Raw genomic sequence first — 17787 nt, forward strand, 5'->3', positions numbered from 1 at the left:
AGGTGGGAGAAGTGAATCTCGGAAGTAGGATGTCTGTGGCCCAGGACAGAACGTGGAGTTGAAGGCAGTGGAAGAGTGTATATGGGGGTCGGCCAGATGCTAGAGCAGTGGTGGGCAACATGTGGCCTGTCAGGGTAATCTGCTGACTGTTTATATTTGCACAGCCTCCCACAGTGGCCACGGTTCACCGTTCCTAGCCAATGGGGAGCTGCGGGAAGCAGTGCAGGCCACAGGAATGTGCAGGCCGCCACTTCCCGCAGCTCTCATTGGCTGGGAATAGCAAACCGCGGCCACTGGAAGCAAATGTAAACAAACTGGCGGCCTGCCGGCAGATGACCATGATTGGCTGCAGGTTGCCCACCACTGTGCTAGAGTCTTTACAGCTGAAGTTTGTGGCACTTGCCTCTGCTGTAGGTAATCTGAGGTGATACTAAACTGTGGCAAGACAGGATTTGGTACCATGACACTGCAGAAGACCCCATGTGTGGCTGACATTGATACTTAGGTTTGGCCCGGTGCACTGTCTCACATGCTAAATTTTATTAATTTAGGATTTAAATTATTTAAAAGGAGTAGAAAATTTAGAAAACAGAATTTTAATGAATAAGTCCTAGCACTTTCTTCCCATGACCTCCTGAGAGAGATGATAAACTGAGGGCAGACGCTAGTCCACTTTTATAACAAGATGTCTCTCTTCTCACAGCTTCTTGGAAAATACCTTACATATGGAGAAGATAGGAAAAGCACTTTGGATCCCTGGGCAAGACTGAGGCCTTATTTGAGATCTTCTGACGGATTTCTTGAGCACTACCTTGCTCCTCAGTAAACAACAGGGTAACTTCAGCTCTGCTTAATCCTTTCTTTATGCAGGTGCCCAAAGGAAAGGCTAGCAGCTGACTGCTTTCAAGATGGAAGGGTTCCTTGGGATGGTCAGGTTCCATACCCAAGTATTATTTTCCTCATTATAAACATTAGTCCTTGAGCAGACTGCAATTGGTTATTTCTTTTTCTTATGATCCACTCACTTGCATACCTTTAACGCCTGTGTTCTGGGCAAGATTTACTAAGGAATCACAGTAGAAGGACAAATAGTTTTTTAGTAAGACAAATAGTGTTTGTAATATACTTGTAGTTTTTCCTTCTTATTCTCCTTCACTTCTTTCCCACCACTTTCTTCCCCGGTGTCCTTCTCATTCCTCCTTTCCAGTCAGTTTGTACTAAATTTATTGTTTCTTATTTTTTCTCTTTTGTAGGTAAACGGTTGCAGGAATGGGTTTCTGTTATCCTTTGCATAATCTTGGTCACAGTTGACTTTCTGCTCCGGTTAATCCATTTTTCAGCAAATCATCTTTATAAAATAATAGCAGGTGTAGGTAAGTATTTGTCTTTTAACCCTCATCATATTTTAAAATTATCAATACGCACAGTTCACATCTTCACATTTTGCAGCAATATGGCAGACATTGTTGTAAATGTGTTTTTAATTTAGCTGTAAGAATTGCCAAAACAGAAATGTAGAGAAATGCAGAACTAAGGTTGGTATCACAACTACCCGTGTATACAGGCAATATAGCATTATTGTTCTAGGCCAAAGGATTTGAATAAGCACCTATGTTTTGTATTTTTGAAATGGCAGGATATAGAATTATAGGCCGAATCAGCAAAGCACTTATGTGCTTAACTTATGTATGTGTATATATAATAGGGTGACCAGATAGCGAGTGTGAAAAATTGGGATGGGGGTGGGGGGTAATAGGTATCTATATAAGAAAAAACCTCAAATATCGAGACTGTCCTAATAAAATCAGGACATTTGGTCATCCTAACATATTAAAAAAATGAAGAGAGAACACTGAGAAAGGATCAGTGGATTGTATTATCACATTTGCTACTTGATGAATTGGTGTCCATATAGTGTCTTTTCCACCATAATTAGCATTCACTTGGTGATATTACCTCGGGCTTATAGACTTTCTGGACATTGTTTTAATGCCATGTCTAAGTTGCTCTTTGTAGCATATGGTTTGTGAAATTTTCATCTGTAGTACTTAAATATATTGAAATAATGAGAAAAAGAGGGAAGAAATCTTAAACTTTAGTGCCATCCTGGAAAAAAATGTTTTGCTGATATTTTTGTCAAGGGGAAAAACTTGTTAGAAACTCTTGTGTAGTAGAGGAGGACTGTACTCTTAAAGATGCCTTTGTGTGGAACAGATCTGCAGGAATATTTTGGGATGAATGTGTTAAGGACAGAATTATGTTATTGCACCCTCTTTTTATCACTTTTCTCACCCTGCCAGCTCAGGTGTTGCAGATCTGTGACATGCTGGCAATGTACTCAGTTGCATTGTGGAGAAACTGTCAGGTTAAAAGCTAGACTTGTATATTTAATCCCATGTGTGAACTATTTTATTTTCCTCTCTTCCAGTTACTTAGCTTCTTTGTGGTTTTATAAATATTTCACCAGCATTTCTAAAGTCTATTTCATCCCTCTTTTACACATATTAAATATAAATGCAGCAACAAATTTATAACGTCTGTCTGTAGCAACACAAACTCAAAACTTCCACTGAAAAATAAAAGAATTGGTTTATCACAATTTATTTGTATCTATTATTTGTTTTGCCACCTGTAGTATCTGCACTATCATACTCCAAATACTAAGGTACTTAGAGTGCCTAATTCCACTGGTCTAGCAGAAGCAATCAACCGTGAAGTCTATTTTAATGCCTCAAATGTAAATAAGAACCTGATGTACAAACATGGGCATTCTCAGGGTGCTATGCAGATTTCATTTCAGGTGTCCTGTTAAAGCAGTAGCTATTCCTCTCTAGTGAAGCCGACTGACTTTGCAATTGCAACGTTAGGTTGTCCAGCCAATTGAGCTGTGGAAAAACAGTTTAGGACCAGATTCAGTTGAAATCTCCATTCACCTTGTATCCCACAAAAAGCCTGTCAAGTGCTGGGTATATGAGGCAGGGATGGGAGCACTTTATGAATAATGTAGTGCTCCTGTAGTGCTGGTATGAATTTAATTCACAAGGGGAACTTATACAGAAGTTCGTTCCAGCCACACTCCATGAGTGTTATACATGGGAGAGCATAGTCTTGAGAAGTATGGATATATGAGTATTTTCTGATGAATACCTTATGGACATATCACAACCATAATACAAATATTTTAACAGCTCAGATGCAATCTCTTCACCTTTTTCTCAAACAACTATAAAGACATTCTTGATTTAAATTCTAGTTTTCATTTCCTGAAATATTCTGAAGGCACTTGTTTGCTTTCAGAGACCAAAGCCCTGATCCTGCAATCTGATCCACACAGCTGAACCCCAGTGACTTTTCTGGGTCTCCCTGCAGGCATAGGGGCCCAGCTCCATGGATTCAAGTGCAGGAATTTTTCCCATTCAATCTGCAATTGACACTGATTACTCACTCAAGCTCATGTAATCCAGTTGAGTGCAGTGGTATTTGGAATCGCATTACATATCACTGAAGGCAAGTCTACACTACATCAGTACAACTGCACCACGTCTGGTGAAGACACGCTGTGCCAGTGGGAGAGCGCTCTGCGATTTGCATAATTACTCCACCTCAGTGAGAAGCAGAAGCTTTGTCAGTGGGAGAGCAGTGTGGACAATTCAAGACTTGCATTGCTCAAGTAGGGTAGGGCTTTTTCACACTCCTGAGCAACATAAGTTAGACTTAAGCAGTTGTGTAGACCTGCCCTTACTTGTACTGCTCGTCAGCAGCTTTTCCAGATTTTCCAGGTTGTTTAAAAATGTCCTTCCCACCCACTTCCCTTAGAAATTGGCAATATTTCCTATGTAATAAACTGTAAAACAACTGCCTTGGGTCTTTGGGGCACTTTGGCGCCAGGTCCCTGAGCGGAAGGACCCCCCACCACTGAATTGCCCCCAAAGACCCAGAGTGGAAGAAGCTCTGGGGGCCTGGGCCCCGCGAGAGTTTTCCGGGGCTCCCGGAGCGAGTGAAGGACCCCGCTCCAGGGGCCCCGAAAAACTCTCATGGGGGCCTGGGGAAAATTGCCCCACTTGCCTTCCCCGAGCATGTTGGTCTCATGTTTGTTCCTTTTTTTAGTTAAGTCTCTTTCCAATTATCTTCATGTAGAGTTATAGGAAGGCAGTGTTGTTGTAGGTGAACCATGGGAAGGCCTTAAGATATTTTAAATCAGTTGTAATTATTGCTAATAGGTGAATAGCTCAGAGGCTTATCCCAACTATCTAAATCTCTAGAGCCTGCTGAACTAAGTGAAAAACCCTTATATAAATGCTTTCTTGTACTTCTTGCTTCCACGTTGACTGTTTTGTGAAGTATTTCCAGCCCTCCTCTCAAACCAAAAAAGTGGGACTCACTAATGCAATATTTCTGGATCAGCTTATTCACCCAGCGTGGGGGTCCATTAGGGTATATGGAGGCCACAGACTGAAAAAGCTATGGCTCCATGGATATCTAGGGTCACAATCCCCATATCACCTTACTGGCTCATGCTGGTTGTACTTGCCCTTTGTACTATACCCCAGCTGTTGATAACACCCTATGACCTCTTGGAGGGGTGTGGAAGCATCACAGAGTGATATATCCTTATGTAGTTTCTGGAGTGGAATATACCTCTCCTGTGTGTCTCTCTCTCCCCCAGCTCCCTACCTCTCCAGTCCTAGCCATGTCCTGTTTCTGTCCTGCGTGGCAGAGTGTCTACATGAATCTTCTTCAGAGAGGAGAGAGGCTGGTATGTGGAGTAGGAGATTGCTATCTTCTCCTGTGCATGGCCCAGCAACAATATCCCATCCGTGTCCCACAGCAAGAGATGAGGGGAACACTGGAGTCTGTCTCAGGGGTCATGGTTTTAATTCTAGCGAGGTGAACTACTGTGATCTGAATGGATTTGCTTTATTAATACCTTGCAAGCATCAGTGCTTTTGAACGTTTTAGAGAGTGAAGATTTAACATCGATTTCAGCTGTGCTTTAATAAAGAATGATTTAAAAGTCTGTTCGGTTTTATAAACCTTAGAATTTCACAAGGGTTGTGCTGCTCACAAAGACCTGTGATGACTGAAATACATTTCCTGGAGCTCTTTGTTTGTTTTTGCATTCAGTCGTAATGAGAGATGATGGAGAGAGATTAGGTTGTTAAGAATATTGTATATACTGTAAGTGAATGCTGCTTTCCTTTCCTTTTGACCCAGATAGTTTGTAGTTGTGAAGTTTTCTTCTTGTTTTGTAATTTAATACACTACTATTGATTTGGTTTGATTTAATGCATTTGAGTGAAGAGGTTCTGAAACAAGAGGTAGTGAGTTTTGCTTGGTTTTGATTGTACAAGGCAAAATAGAAGACTTCTGTAAACTAGTCTGCAGACTGTCAAGCTGAGTTTACAAAGAGCATGTGGGAAGCCCAGTATTCACAGAACATTTCTCTTTGGAAAACACCCATGTATGTGTTTCATTACTTTTCCTGCTAAGTGGACACTTTATAAAGTCCACACCAGAGGGCTTGGCACCTCCAAAAAGGATCCTCGCAAGCTTAGTCCTAATAAGCAAAATATGTAAATTTAAATGTAAAATATTTTCTTAATAGAAGGTGCATAAATTATTCCCAGTGGGCACCTGCATGACAATAAATTTCACGTGCTTGGGAACTAATGCGCCCCACTTATAGTACTTTGTTCCATTTTAAAAAAAATGCATTATTCATTTAAACTGTGCTCTGTTCTACTTAGCTCTTTAAAAGGACACGCAACCATTTATTTTTTTAGCCCCAAATTTAACTTATGGAAATGTAAATCTTATCTAGTACATATGGAATGCCTGGCTGTATGATATATAACACCTTTACTGAATTCAGTGTAATTTAAAAATACAGAATAAAAGAAATGTACAAAAAGCGATACCACTTTGGTTGATTCTTATGATTGTTTGAAACAATATATACATTTATATAATAAAACCATGTTTGAGGGTGCTCAGAAGCTTTCTGTTTAACTCCTTAAAAATTATTTGGGTCCCCAGTAACCCAGACAGCATACAGGCAATGTGGATGTTCTAGCATGTATGTACCTATTCCTGCTAGCAGCCACAGAGATCTGTGTTGGCTGTCCCTTGCTTGTCTGCGCAGCTGCCTCCGTAGTAGCTGCATCTAATTCTGTGCAGGGGCTAGACAACCTATGGCATGCGTATACGAGCTGATTTTCAGTGGCACTCACACTGCCTGGGTCCTGGCCACTGGTCCAGGGGGTTCTGCATTTTAATTTAATTTTAAATGAAGCTTCTTAAACATTTTAAAAACCTAATTTACTTTACGTAGAGCAATAGTTTAGTTATATATTATAGACTTATAGAAAAAGACCTTCTTAAAAGGTTAAAATGTATGACTGGCACACGAAACCTTAAATTAGAGTGAATAAATGAAGACTTGGCACACCACTTCTGAAAGGTTGCCGACCCCTGGGCTAGAGGGTAACAAGGTTGCTAGAATTTAATAATGATCCATATAAGAGTGATCCGTCAAGAAGGATTGTGAAATCGGGAGCTGAAGATAGGCAGAGGGGAGACACAGAATCAGCAGTTGATAGGGATGGGTTTTTGCCCTTTTAATCCCTTCTGGCAGTGTCTGGTGACTGTTCATCTGGACCACTGTCAGTTTCTGAAAAGAATAAGGGCCAGCATTGCTGCACCCATCCTTGTGCTTAGTTAAACAGGTTCTAATGCCAAGGGTTTGTGCAAGTATAATGAGTATTCAGTTGGAGATACTTGGAATACCTAAATTGTCACACAAGCTTAAACTGTCTTCATGAAAACAATTTAGGGCGGGATTTTCAAAAGCATTTGGCACTGGCCTAACCCAACTCCCTTTCAAATCGTTTATAAAGCTCCTGTTGACTTAATCGGGAGCAAAGTTAGTCAGTCAAAAGCTGAGCACTTTTGAAAATCTTTCCCTAAACTAGTGGTTCCCAAACTTTTGTGCTTTTCACACCGCAAGCCTCTGAGTGCGACACCCCCCCCCTTATACGTTAAAAACACTTTTCATATATTTAATACCATTATAAATGCTGGAGGCAAAGCGGGGGTTGGGATGGAGGCTGACAGCTCGTGACACCCTCCCCCCTGAGTCAGATATCTATCTTGAAGCCCATCAGACTAGAAACATGAAACTTTATACCAGCCAGTGTGATGGGGACTTTGCCAGCTTTCCAGTGCATAAACCACTGGCTTTTAGCTCTGAGATGCCCAATCTTAAAACTTGCTTTGAGTCCTTGAAGAGCAAACCTTAAAAACCACATTATTCTGAATAGAAAATCTATTGTAATCACATTTTAGAGGTTTCTAAAATGTATTTGAGAGAATCTTTATCATTCTGAGGCCTACATCATTGGACTAAGGGTTCTAAGAGAACCTGACCTTACATATGGAGAGAGATAAAAATTTTGAAAACTCCTTCAAACAGTTTCTAAAATTTTTTTTTTCTGTAAAGGATGTGGAATGCATAGAATACGTGACTGTATGGTATAAAGATTTTACTGGCACTGTTGATGTATTTGAATAATTTTCATGTGACTTTACCACTTGTCAGTAATGTGGCCATCCCAAGTTGATGTTGATACAACCTTCGTGCCACACCATCATACCTTCTCTGTTTCCCATGGTGTAGCACTTCATCTCAGAATACATCACAGATCTATGGCATTTTCTCACTGAGTTTTCTTGGGTAAGTGCAAGATACAGACAAATAGGCATATTTCCAGCAACTCTAGGTGTGGCAGTACATAGCCAGGCACCTCTGGGCTTGTTGCATCAGTTATGAATGTTAAAAAAAATTGCTTGAACCCAGTCACCTCTTTCATTAGAAATTAAGCACTGTCTGTTTCTATACTATGGTGGTACTCAGTCGGGATACAGAAATGTTCCTGTCCACTCCAGCTCCTTCTCCCCTCCATGCAGCCAGACTCCCCAGCTGACTCTTGCCTGTGCTGAAGAAGCAGCAGGTGCCTCATGCTGAGGTGGCACCTTTTCAACCTGCGTCATTCTTCAGCTGGGAAAGAAAAAGAAGCTAGCCAGGAACTCACTGCAACTCCACTCTCCAGCACTTTATTGTGGGCCTGATGTGAACATGGGGCACTGGGTCCCCTTCGCACATGGTCACTGGTTCACCTGAGGCAGGGCTGATAAAGGCACTTTCACTGTGCTTCAGACACTTATCACAGGGCTGGACAAGTCTCTTAGCTGCCCTGCCCCTGAGGTAGAAGAAAGGAGGAAAGCAGTGTCAAGGAGGAGATTGTCCAGCCCAAGGTAAGGGGATCATTTACCCCTTTCTGTGCCCCCACTTGGAAAAAATTTGGTTCTAGAGGCCATTGCCTGTATCAGCGAGACATATGGAGCGTCCTTCATAGGTCGCCTTTTCTCTTTTTCACCTGCAATCTCCCTAACTGAGGGCCCTTTTCAGCTCTCTGACACACCTGTCTACTTCTGATCTTGTCCCAAGACTTCTCTGTCATGGGTGGCAGAAAGGTGCTGTCTCTTTTACCTCTTTAAGTGGGATAAACTGGTTAAGGAGGTTTTTGAGCTGAGGTTATTGCTAGTCAAACCTATTTGTGTAAGGCAGTGACAGTCACACCATGGGAGTGGACAGAAATGGAAAAAACATTTGAAAACTTTCACATGTTTAATTTGTGTTGCAAAAAACAGTTTAGTTGTTTTGACTATCCTGATGGTTTTCTGGTATGTGTAACAGCATACCAACAGAGAAGTTAGATAAAATACTCTTTATGGAAGGTTGCAGTGTAATGCTACTTTTTTCTTAGAATTCAGAATGATGAAACACAAAGCAGGTTGCTCCCTAAAACAGAGGCATAACTTGCCCCATCTTACTCTAGACTGTTTGTTTGCTGCTTTCCTGCTTCCCTACAGAGCTCCCTAACCTGCAAGCAGGACCAGGAAACCCCTGAGCATTAGAATGCTAACTCTACAATTTTAATACATTTTCTGTACATCACATTTTCCAGGGCATGACCACAGAGGTACAGATGCCCACAAAGCTGTCTAATCAGATGTATAGCTTGGGCTGAGTGACTAAAATTAGGAAGTCAAGGCAGACTAACCTATATTATACAGACTTTGCAGTCATCAGCTGGGGAGTTTGCCTGCATGGAAGAGGACTTAGAACTGTGCATAAAAATTCCTGTACCTCATGTGGGCACCACTGCTTACCTGACAGAAGACAAGGACTTACCCATTTGTCTGTACCAGTGGTAGTCATGCCATAAAACAAAATTAACTATCACATTTGTTGTTATAGTGCTATTTTTGTTAATTACACCCAGTTTGCATGTTAGAGGAAGACTGAATTAAGGATATAATCCTGCTCCCACTGAAATTATCTACATTTCTAGATTTTGACAAATAACATCTCCCAGAAGGAGGGAGAAATATTTTATGCAACATAGAAGACACTATTAGAAGGCGAAAATTTGAAGTCCTCGCTCTGTTTTTATGCCAGCCCATGCTCAAGTAAACAACTCCTATGAAAATCCATCGGACTCTGGGGTTTAGCCCTTAAAATAGACTCTGAAATTAATGGCCCGTTTGAAATATTAGGATAAGTGCGGTTGACTTTAGGAAAATCCTTTAGTCTGAATACTAACATGCTTCATAGTGTTAGACTCAAGGAGCTCAATTTATTTAGTTTAACAAAGAGACGGTTTAGGGGTGACTTGATTACAGTGTTTAAATATCTTCATGGGGAACAAATATTTAATAATGGTCTCTTCAGTCTAGCAGAGAAAGACATAACATGATGCAATGCTGGAAGTTGAAGCTAGACAAATCCAGACTGGAAATAAAGCATGCATTTTAAACAATGCAAGTAATTAAGTATTGGAACAGTGTACCAAGTGTCATTGTGGATTCTCTATCACTGACAATTTTTAAATTGAGACTGGATGTTTTATTAAAAGATCTGCTCGAGGAATTATTGCGGGGAAGTTAAATAGCTTGTGTTATATGGGTTGTCAGACTACATGATCACACTGGTCCCTTCTGGCCTGGGAATCTGCGAATACAAGTTCAGGGTGGTTATTAAATCTAGTTGTTGCAGTGACATGTCATACTGATTTAAATATATTTTTTTTTAATTCAGGACAAAGATGTTTGCATGAAGAATTTATTTATTGTGAAGGGGAGTTTGTTTACATGGTAGCTAAGGAGGACAATGCAAAGAATTGATGGGGGAAAAGTAACAGGTATTATGTTTGTTTTGAATTGACTACTTGGCTTTAGTTTGACAGGCAAATCGTGAATCTTGGAGTTAGATAATTAGCCCATTTTAAAAAATCCTTTCAGTTGTATTTGAATAACTAGAATAGAGTTTTATGGACAGTAGATTGGGTTACTGATATGCTGTATATAAAACTTATGAAACAGTAATACAAATCTTCAGCATTTTTGCTAGATGTTAATATTGAACCAGCATTTGAAAATGAGGGAATAGTTCAATATAAGTAGCTCTCGTAGTTTGATCACAATAAACCCTGATCTAGTATTTTTGAAGCCTTGCTCTTGTTGAGCTAGAATATGAAATTAGGCATTCAGATCTGGAAACCCCAGTCTCGGGAGAATTTTGCTCTTTTGGAAAAGGCTCTCAGCACAATGGAACCATCTTATGTTGCTGGAATAAACGGCATTTCTGGAAGGTATTTCAGTAAAGATATGAAACTGTACAGGCCACATAGAGAAAGGGAGAGAGAGGGAGATAAGGAAGAATATGGTTGAAAAAATGTTGGAGAAACACTGGGCTAACCCCATTATTTTGTGCTAGGTTGGGTTAAGTAAACCTACCATAGAGAAACCTTTAAAAACTGATTAATGGATTACTATGAAAATGAAGTTGGCTCCTGCTGACTTGCTGCAGTTTTATATGTAAAACAGATTTTCTGATTCTGCATGATTCCAGAAGCAGCTTTTTAATATGTTTTTAAATAGAGACTTTACATTTCTTTTTAATTGAAATTGATTTAAACTGAATTTTGCTAGTTTTGTGTGGTCTTATAAAAAATATTTTTGCATTTGGGAATCAGTGACTTTTTTTTTTTTAATTTTATCTGCTGCGTGGGGTAAGTGGTTGATGTAACTTCAGTGTGTAAATTAGCTTCTACTGGTAACATTCTTTTTTATTTCCAGTTGCTGGAATTATTACAGCTGATTTTGCCTCAGGCATGGTTCACTGGGGAGCTGATACCTGGGGTTCCGTTGATATCCCTGTCATTGGCAAGGTAAGGAGAAATTGACTTGCATTCAATATGAGCAGTAGACTAGAAATAAACATTTTAATATGCTTTCTGAAAATAAAAAAATTAGGAAGGGTTGTGGGTGTCTTTCTGGTTTTAAGCACTCATCCACCAGCAGTACCTGGGAACCTTGACCAAAACTCTTGAGACAGCGTTCATTCTTTCTTATGTATTGAGAAATAGATCTCACTTACACACTGAAGAAATTAACTTGTTTCAAAGAGAGTATTTTTCTGTGTACCCATCCAAAAATAATTGATTTTTTTATAAAGCGAATGCTGTTGTAAAAGCATGAAATTTGAGTGCTCAGGTCATCCATTGAACAAGTTTAATCTGTGACATATAAAATGCAGTTCAGAAAAGCTTATGCACTGAATCTAGGTATTTGTAATGTGCCTCTTACTATAGTATCGGAGCACCAAAGTAACTGTTTAATTTTTAGAAATGCTTATTAGTACCTTGTATTGAGATATGTGGAAGGAGGGGTGTAACTGAGTGACTTTTGTGCAATTGTATAATATATTCATTTTAAAAAAAGATCAGCACTGGAAAAAAACAGATCTTATTAGAAACGTACAATTTTATGAAGTCTGCCGTTAGTGTCTGAACACCAGTGAAATAAGTTATTTCCTTGTGACAATGCCATATTTAGCACAGTAATAAAAGAGGGGAAAGAAAGTGATCTTTGATACGCTAATTATTTTTGATACTTGCATCAGAGTTTAGTAAATCAGCATGCTGCATCTGCAGTGCTAACCAAACTAATCTAAAATACTGGCCTCCCTGTGGAGGTATAGAAATGTCATAGTCCATGGAGACTTGCACTGCATTTATGCAGGTCTGCCTTTTCTGTCATAGATTCAACAGCCCTTCCCAGAGAAGATCTACAGCGCTTTAAACAACCTTAACATGGGGTTTAAAGAGATTAATGAATATCAGCCTTGTATTAAATAAATCTTTTATCACTTGCTTTACCTACTACAGTAATTGCCTCAGTGCAGTGTAACACATTCAATCTGCCAGCTTGCTGTTAATCTCAAATACATCTTTGACAAAAGAATCCATCTTATCTTCATTTTTGTATGTGTGTGCGCACAGTTGCCAAATCTGGCACTTAATCAGGTCATTGAAATACTATATGTGAAGCTGTTTAGTAATATGAAAGTAACAGGGTTGATTAAACTGTTCGTATGATATACATTACAAAAGCTCCATCTTATCCTCACTTAGTTTTATATGTGGTATAGCATATATACCTTCCTTTCACAAAACAAAATATTAATAGACATAAATGAGGCATGGGCTCAAAGTGGTGACATCTGAGGTATATACAAATAAATAAAGTGTAAGAATGTATATGTGTATGTTACACATGGGTACACACACTATTTAGATATCAACAAGTTTGGTCATATATATCAGAGATATGTTAGGTTTTGTTTGCATATTTATGTTTTCATTTTTCCACTCTGACTTCTGATCTGAATTTTCAATATATGAATGCTTCTAGTTTTCATTAAGAAAGAGTGGATTATTTTAAAGGACTAGTCTCAAAATTATTAATTGCAATTTAGCAACACCCAGGAACAATATATAACAATGTAACTAGTGGTGTTTTGTACTTAAAATAATTTAACCTTTTTATTTAACAGAAATGGTACAATTAAATTAATTATCGGTCTCCATCTAAAGTCAGTCCTATCTAACATTATCTGGTGAATTTTTAAATGCATATTATTTATTTATATTTAGCTATTTGGTAGCCCTCACAGTATATTTTCCATTTGTAGTGCTGTAGCCGTGTTGGTAAAGGGAAATTAGAGAGCCAGGCAGGTGGGTGAGACCAACTTCAGTTGGTGGAAGAGGCAAGTCCATCAGACTGTGTGTTAACTACTTATGCTGAACAATCTGTTCCACCTTGTGTTTAGCTATGACATTGAGTTCCTTTTCCAGACTTGAAGAAGAGCTCAGTGTAGCTCGAAAGCTTTCCTTTTTTTTAACAGAGAAGTTGGTCCAATAAAATATATTGCCTCATCCACCTTGTCTCTCTAAGGTATTTTCCAAACATTCAAGAAGTTGAGAGAGATAAGAATGTTTATATAAGTCAACTAGATTCATGATAGGAAGGATGGAAGAAGTGGGTCTTAATTCTGGACATGGAAGGGGTCCTTGCAGACCAGCTTAATGTGCCTACATAGATAGCTGCATGGCAGATGTCACGGAGGTCAGGTGACTTTGTGAGAAGCAAATGGCTAGAGATGAGAAGGAATATTGATGGAGTGGATGGTCTAGGAGTAGTGCTAAACTTGATATAGGTGGATATAAGTGAAATGGGCAGAGCCTTGAAATAGATGATGAGCTTATATCTGATGCAATAGTGGAAGAAATTCATACTGAAGAGTGGCATGCTCATCAGCTGGATCAAGGGAGATGACTTTAACAGTTGCCTTTTGTATGTATTGAAGGAGCAATATGTGTATGATCAAGGCTAGAGAAAATGGCCAAGATTTTCAAAAGTGCAGAGCATTCACAGCTCCTCTTGAATTCAAGTCCCTAAAGTCCTCAGGCCAAGGCAAAATAAATATTGAAGTCAGTGAAAGTGTTAGGTATTTACCACTTTTTTGCAAAATCAAGTTACTTATATTTTGAAAATGTGTGTGTGTGTTATGTATATAATATCTCTGTTAAACTGAGAGGCAGTGTAATCAGGGCACTGGATTGAGAGTCAGGTGAACTGGGTTTTAATATCTGTTTCTGCCACTGGCTACTTATGTGACCTTGGGCATGTCTCTTTATCTCTCTGTGCCTCAGTGTCCGTCCATATCTGTAAAATTGAGATTATATTTGCTTTTCTTTTTAAAATGCTTTGAGATAAGTATGTAAAAATTACTTACTCCTAAATTCTCCAGTACAACCCGGATTTTTTCCCCTGCCCTATTATATTCCAAATTTTCTTAAATCTTTGGGAAGATAGGCTTTTGTATGAAAGGGCTAGAAATGCATTGTGCATAACTACATGAAAGAGCTGTACCATGGGTTTTAACCTCGCATTTCAGATAACCTGAGGTTGGATAGTTGAGACTGAACTGTGCATTTATTTTAACTGCTCTTGATTGAGGGGTGGGAATTTGCCCTTTACATTTAAGTGATAATTTTTATACCATATTTCTTGACCTTTCATGGCTGTGTTTGGCGCTTGTGGTTGCTAAGCACTTTTTGCCTCCTTCTTTAAAAATCAGTCACAAGACAATGACGGGTTTGAGGCTGTATTTGAGAGGCTGGCAAAGTGGTTGGATTTTTCTCATACTCTCAGCAATCCTCACATATTTCTTGCTGCTGAGCTGCTAAGACCATGACCTATCTGATGCTGTAATACTTCTTCCCTTTTCTCCTTTGACTCATTGTTTTCAGAATTTCCTTAGAGTCCTGCCTGTGAACCACACATACTGCAGCTTGATGCCTCTGTGTGTAGCTTCTGGGTTTGCCCTTGCTCTACAGTTGACCTTGCAAGGTCTTTCTTTCCTGTAATGTTTATATTTTATTCATTTTCATGATAGAATCCGTACCCTCAGAGTTGTCGTTCACATATTAGTAACAATCTCCATAGCAAAGAAATTTACGGTGAAGCTGTAATGCTAAGACTATACAAACACATGAAGCTTAAATGTCAATCTCCCCATTTCTGAGGGTGTATCTTTTTCTCTTATATAATGCCAGAATTGCAACCATTAATTTTACTAATATCTCTGGGGAGGCACATCAGATTACAGGAAATATTATATCAATATTATCAGAAAGAGATGGGATATTATTTTTGAACCATTTTCCCGCTCATAACAATGTATTTAGGATCTAACTAATTAATAACAGGCTATTTAAACTAAAAGAAGGCAAATAGCTATAGAACATTCCAGACTTGGGTGCCTAAAGGTTGACACCTAAATCCATGTTTTGGAACCTAAAGGAAGGGGGCCTGATTCCCAGAAGTACTTAGTTCCTACTGCTCCCATTGAAGTCATTGTGCAGAGGCAGGCATCATTTAGCAATTGGCTTGGAAACCTGACAAAGAACAGAGACAAGGAGAGAGAGGTCTCCAGCTTCCCTGAATGAAAGACACACTGAACAAAGGGACAAAAGATCTTCCCAGATTCCTCCCTGAAGCAGCAAAGGATTAGTCTGAAGTAATACTGGACACACAGGCCAGGGTGAAGGTCTATGATTTAGTGCCAGAATTTCATAATTCTGTTACACACAAGTGCACATGCAGTGACAATAATGTCATATTGCAGATGGGAGATTAGCCCTCTAATTGGCTGATATACAGACTCAGTTGCGAACAATGAGATGTGCAGTTATGGAAGGAATCTGGTCCCAAAGATAGACTTGGAGACCAAAATGTTCTAATTTGTCGTTTTAAATTAGGGGCCTGGTTTTCAGAGGTGCTGATGCACAATCTTTTCCCAGGGTTTTCTGGTGCAGCATAGTTTCTTGGTTTCCACCTCCCCGGCCTGTTTTCTAGCTGTCTAGCCAGAAGCATTCTGGAACTACCCATCCTGCAGATTCCAGGATGGAAATCTCAGGGCTTTAACCAATACAGCTCTTTGTCACATAGCTATGTCTTACAAGAAGAATTTCAGTCTTCTGCCAGCACAATGTCAGCTGTATATTTTGCTTGCCCTACCAAGATTATTCCCCTACCACATCTTATCTTGGTAGTTACTTCTCCTGCAGCTCCTTGGTTATTTTGTTTGTTCACTGTGTCATCTGCATCCTCTCAGGGCACCAGCCAGATCCTATTTTACAGGGACCCAACATGACTCGAGTAAACAGGGAAAAGGGCCTTGGGACCCAACAAGGCAAATTACTGTTTGTTTTTTTTTACTTTAAAAAAATTAATTGGAACTAGCCTATGACTTCGCAAGGGTAGCTAATGGGGAAAATTTCAAAGCTACCTAACAGATTTAGGAGCACAAGTCCTAGTGAAAGTCGGTGGGGATTGTGCTCCCAAATCTCTTAGTGCTTTTGAAAATCTTCCTCCTAAATTACCTTTCTAAAAGATTTTAAAGGCTAAATCCTTTCTTTGCAAAGGCTAGAAAGCATTGTGCCCTCATACTTTTCATAACAGTTGTCATTGCGTATGCTGTGTATTTTAGCCAAAAGAAATGCCAAGAGATTTTATTAGTTATTTTAACACATTGAAGCTATGTCTCCCACTTAATAGCTATCAGTTAGCTTATTGATACAGTTTGATTCCGGCATAGCTATTCAGATTACATGTTTACGATTCCCAAATTTATGTATTTATTCAGAGTATAGTCTTAGCAGTCATTTTTATCATTTGCTGTGTGATAGATATTCCTAGCCCGGTGGTCAGTGTTGACCATGGATCCATCCGTTCTTCCAGAGCCAGTGCAATAATGCTATTATTTTAGAAGGAGGTGGTATAGTTCTAATAGTGCCTCAGTACATAATTTTCTTTTTGTAGCAATTATTTTCATCTTCTGCTAAGTGGCTACTATACATCTTCTTTTCATAAGTAGCATTGTTATCCCTCCATTGGAGGAGCTGTGGAGGATATGAGTATTTTAAATTTCTTACTGTAGAATTCCATATAATTACTTGGTTTAAATCAATTTTGTCTTCAGTTTTCTGCAGATTATTTATTCAAACAAATGAACGCTATTTTGTTATGTTTCCTTTTGTGTTCTTATTGTTCACTTTTTTCATGCTTCCTTTTGGAAATGTAAGAACTCTGAAATCCATCTATAGAGAAGGGTCTGCTGAAAATATATCAGTTTGCTTGTAACTTGCAGGACTTCACATCAGCATCATTGCACTTGCATTAAGCAATCATTTCAATATGTGCTCTTTCATGGTAACGTTTTGTGCTTAATTGAATACTTCCCATTAGCTCTCTTTTCTCAGATTGATTTCTGTACTTCCTTAGCATAATGAATATAGAGATTTGCAAGAACAAAAAGTGTTACTGCCCTATTAGCCATACCAGGAAAATAAATTGACACATTTCTCCAATTAAACGTGCTGGGTTTTTTTTAAGTTCTTTAAGAAATTCCTTGCTTCTTACACACCAGATAACAATATCTCTTAATGCCATAATCTCTTAGTAATGTGGGATCTTTCAGGTCTGAGGCTAGACTGTTTTATGCTTTCAAAGCATGAGTTACCAGAAAGGGACATTCTTTCCAAAAGACACAGTTTTTTGAGTAATGTCCTTATGGATGCTCCATGTCAAGTGTGTATGTACTTTGGACTGGAGATTTTCAGTAGTAATGCCCGTTCAGCGCACTCATGCCCCCTACTCATCCTCGTGCCATGCAACAAAGGCTATGTAGGGCTGCAAGGATGAATCCCCCTCAGTTCCTTTTCAACCACCTTGGCCTGAGACGGTGCATCCAGCATGCCCACTTCAATCAGCCAAGCCTACCTCAACTAGTCTTTAGTTAATTGTTAGTTTTATTAA

The 17787-nt window shown here is 39.2% G+C and overlaps 1 protein-coding gene across 1 annotated transcript in view; it reads left to right on the forward strand.

The window, feature by feature from the left end:
• LOC115660503 (transmembrane protein 189-like) overlaps positions 1-17787 on the forward strand; it is a 69910-nt gene that overhangs the window by 35330 nt on the left and 16793 nt on the right. Inside the window, exons 3-4 of the mRNA XM_030581975.1 lie at positions 1254-1373; positions 11200-11291. Of these exons, the coding sequence (XP_030437835.1) occupies positions 1254-1373; positions 11200-11291 (212 nt within the window). The remainder of the gene's footprint in view (positions 1-1253; positions 1374-11199; positions 11292-17787) is intronic.

This window comes from Gopherus evgoodei, chromosome 12 (assembly GCF_007399415.2).
Source record: "Gopherus evgoodei ecotype Sinaloan lineage chromosome 12, rGopEvg1_v1.p, whole genome shotgun sequence".
Taxonomy (NCBI): Eukaryota; Metazoa; Chordata; order Testudines; family Testudinidae; genus Gopherus; species Gopherus evgoodei.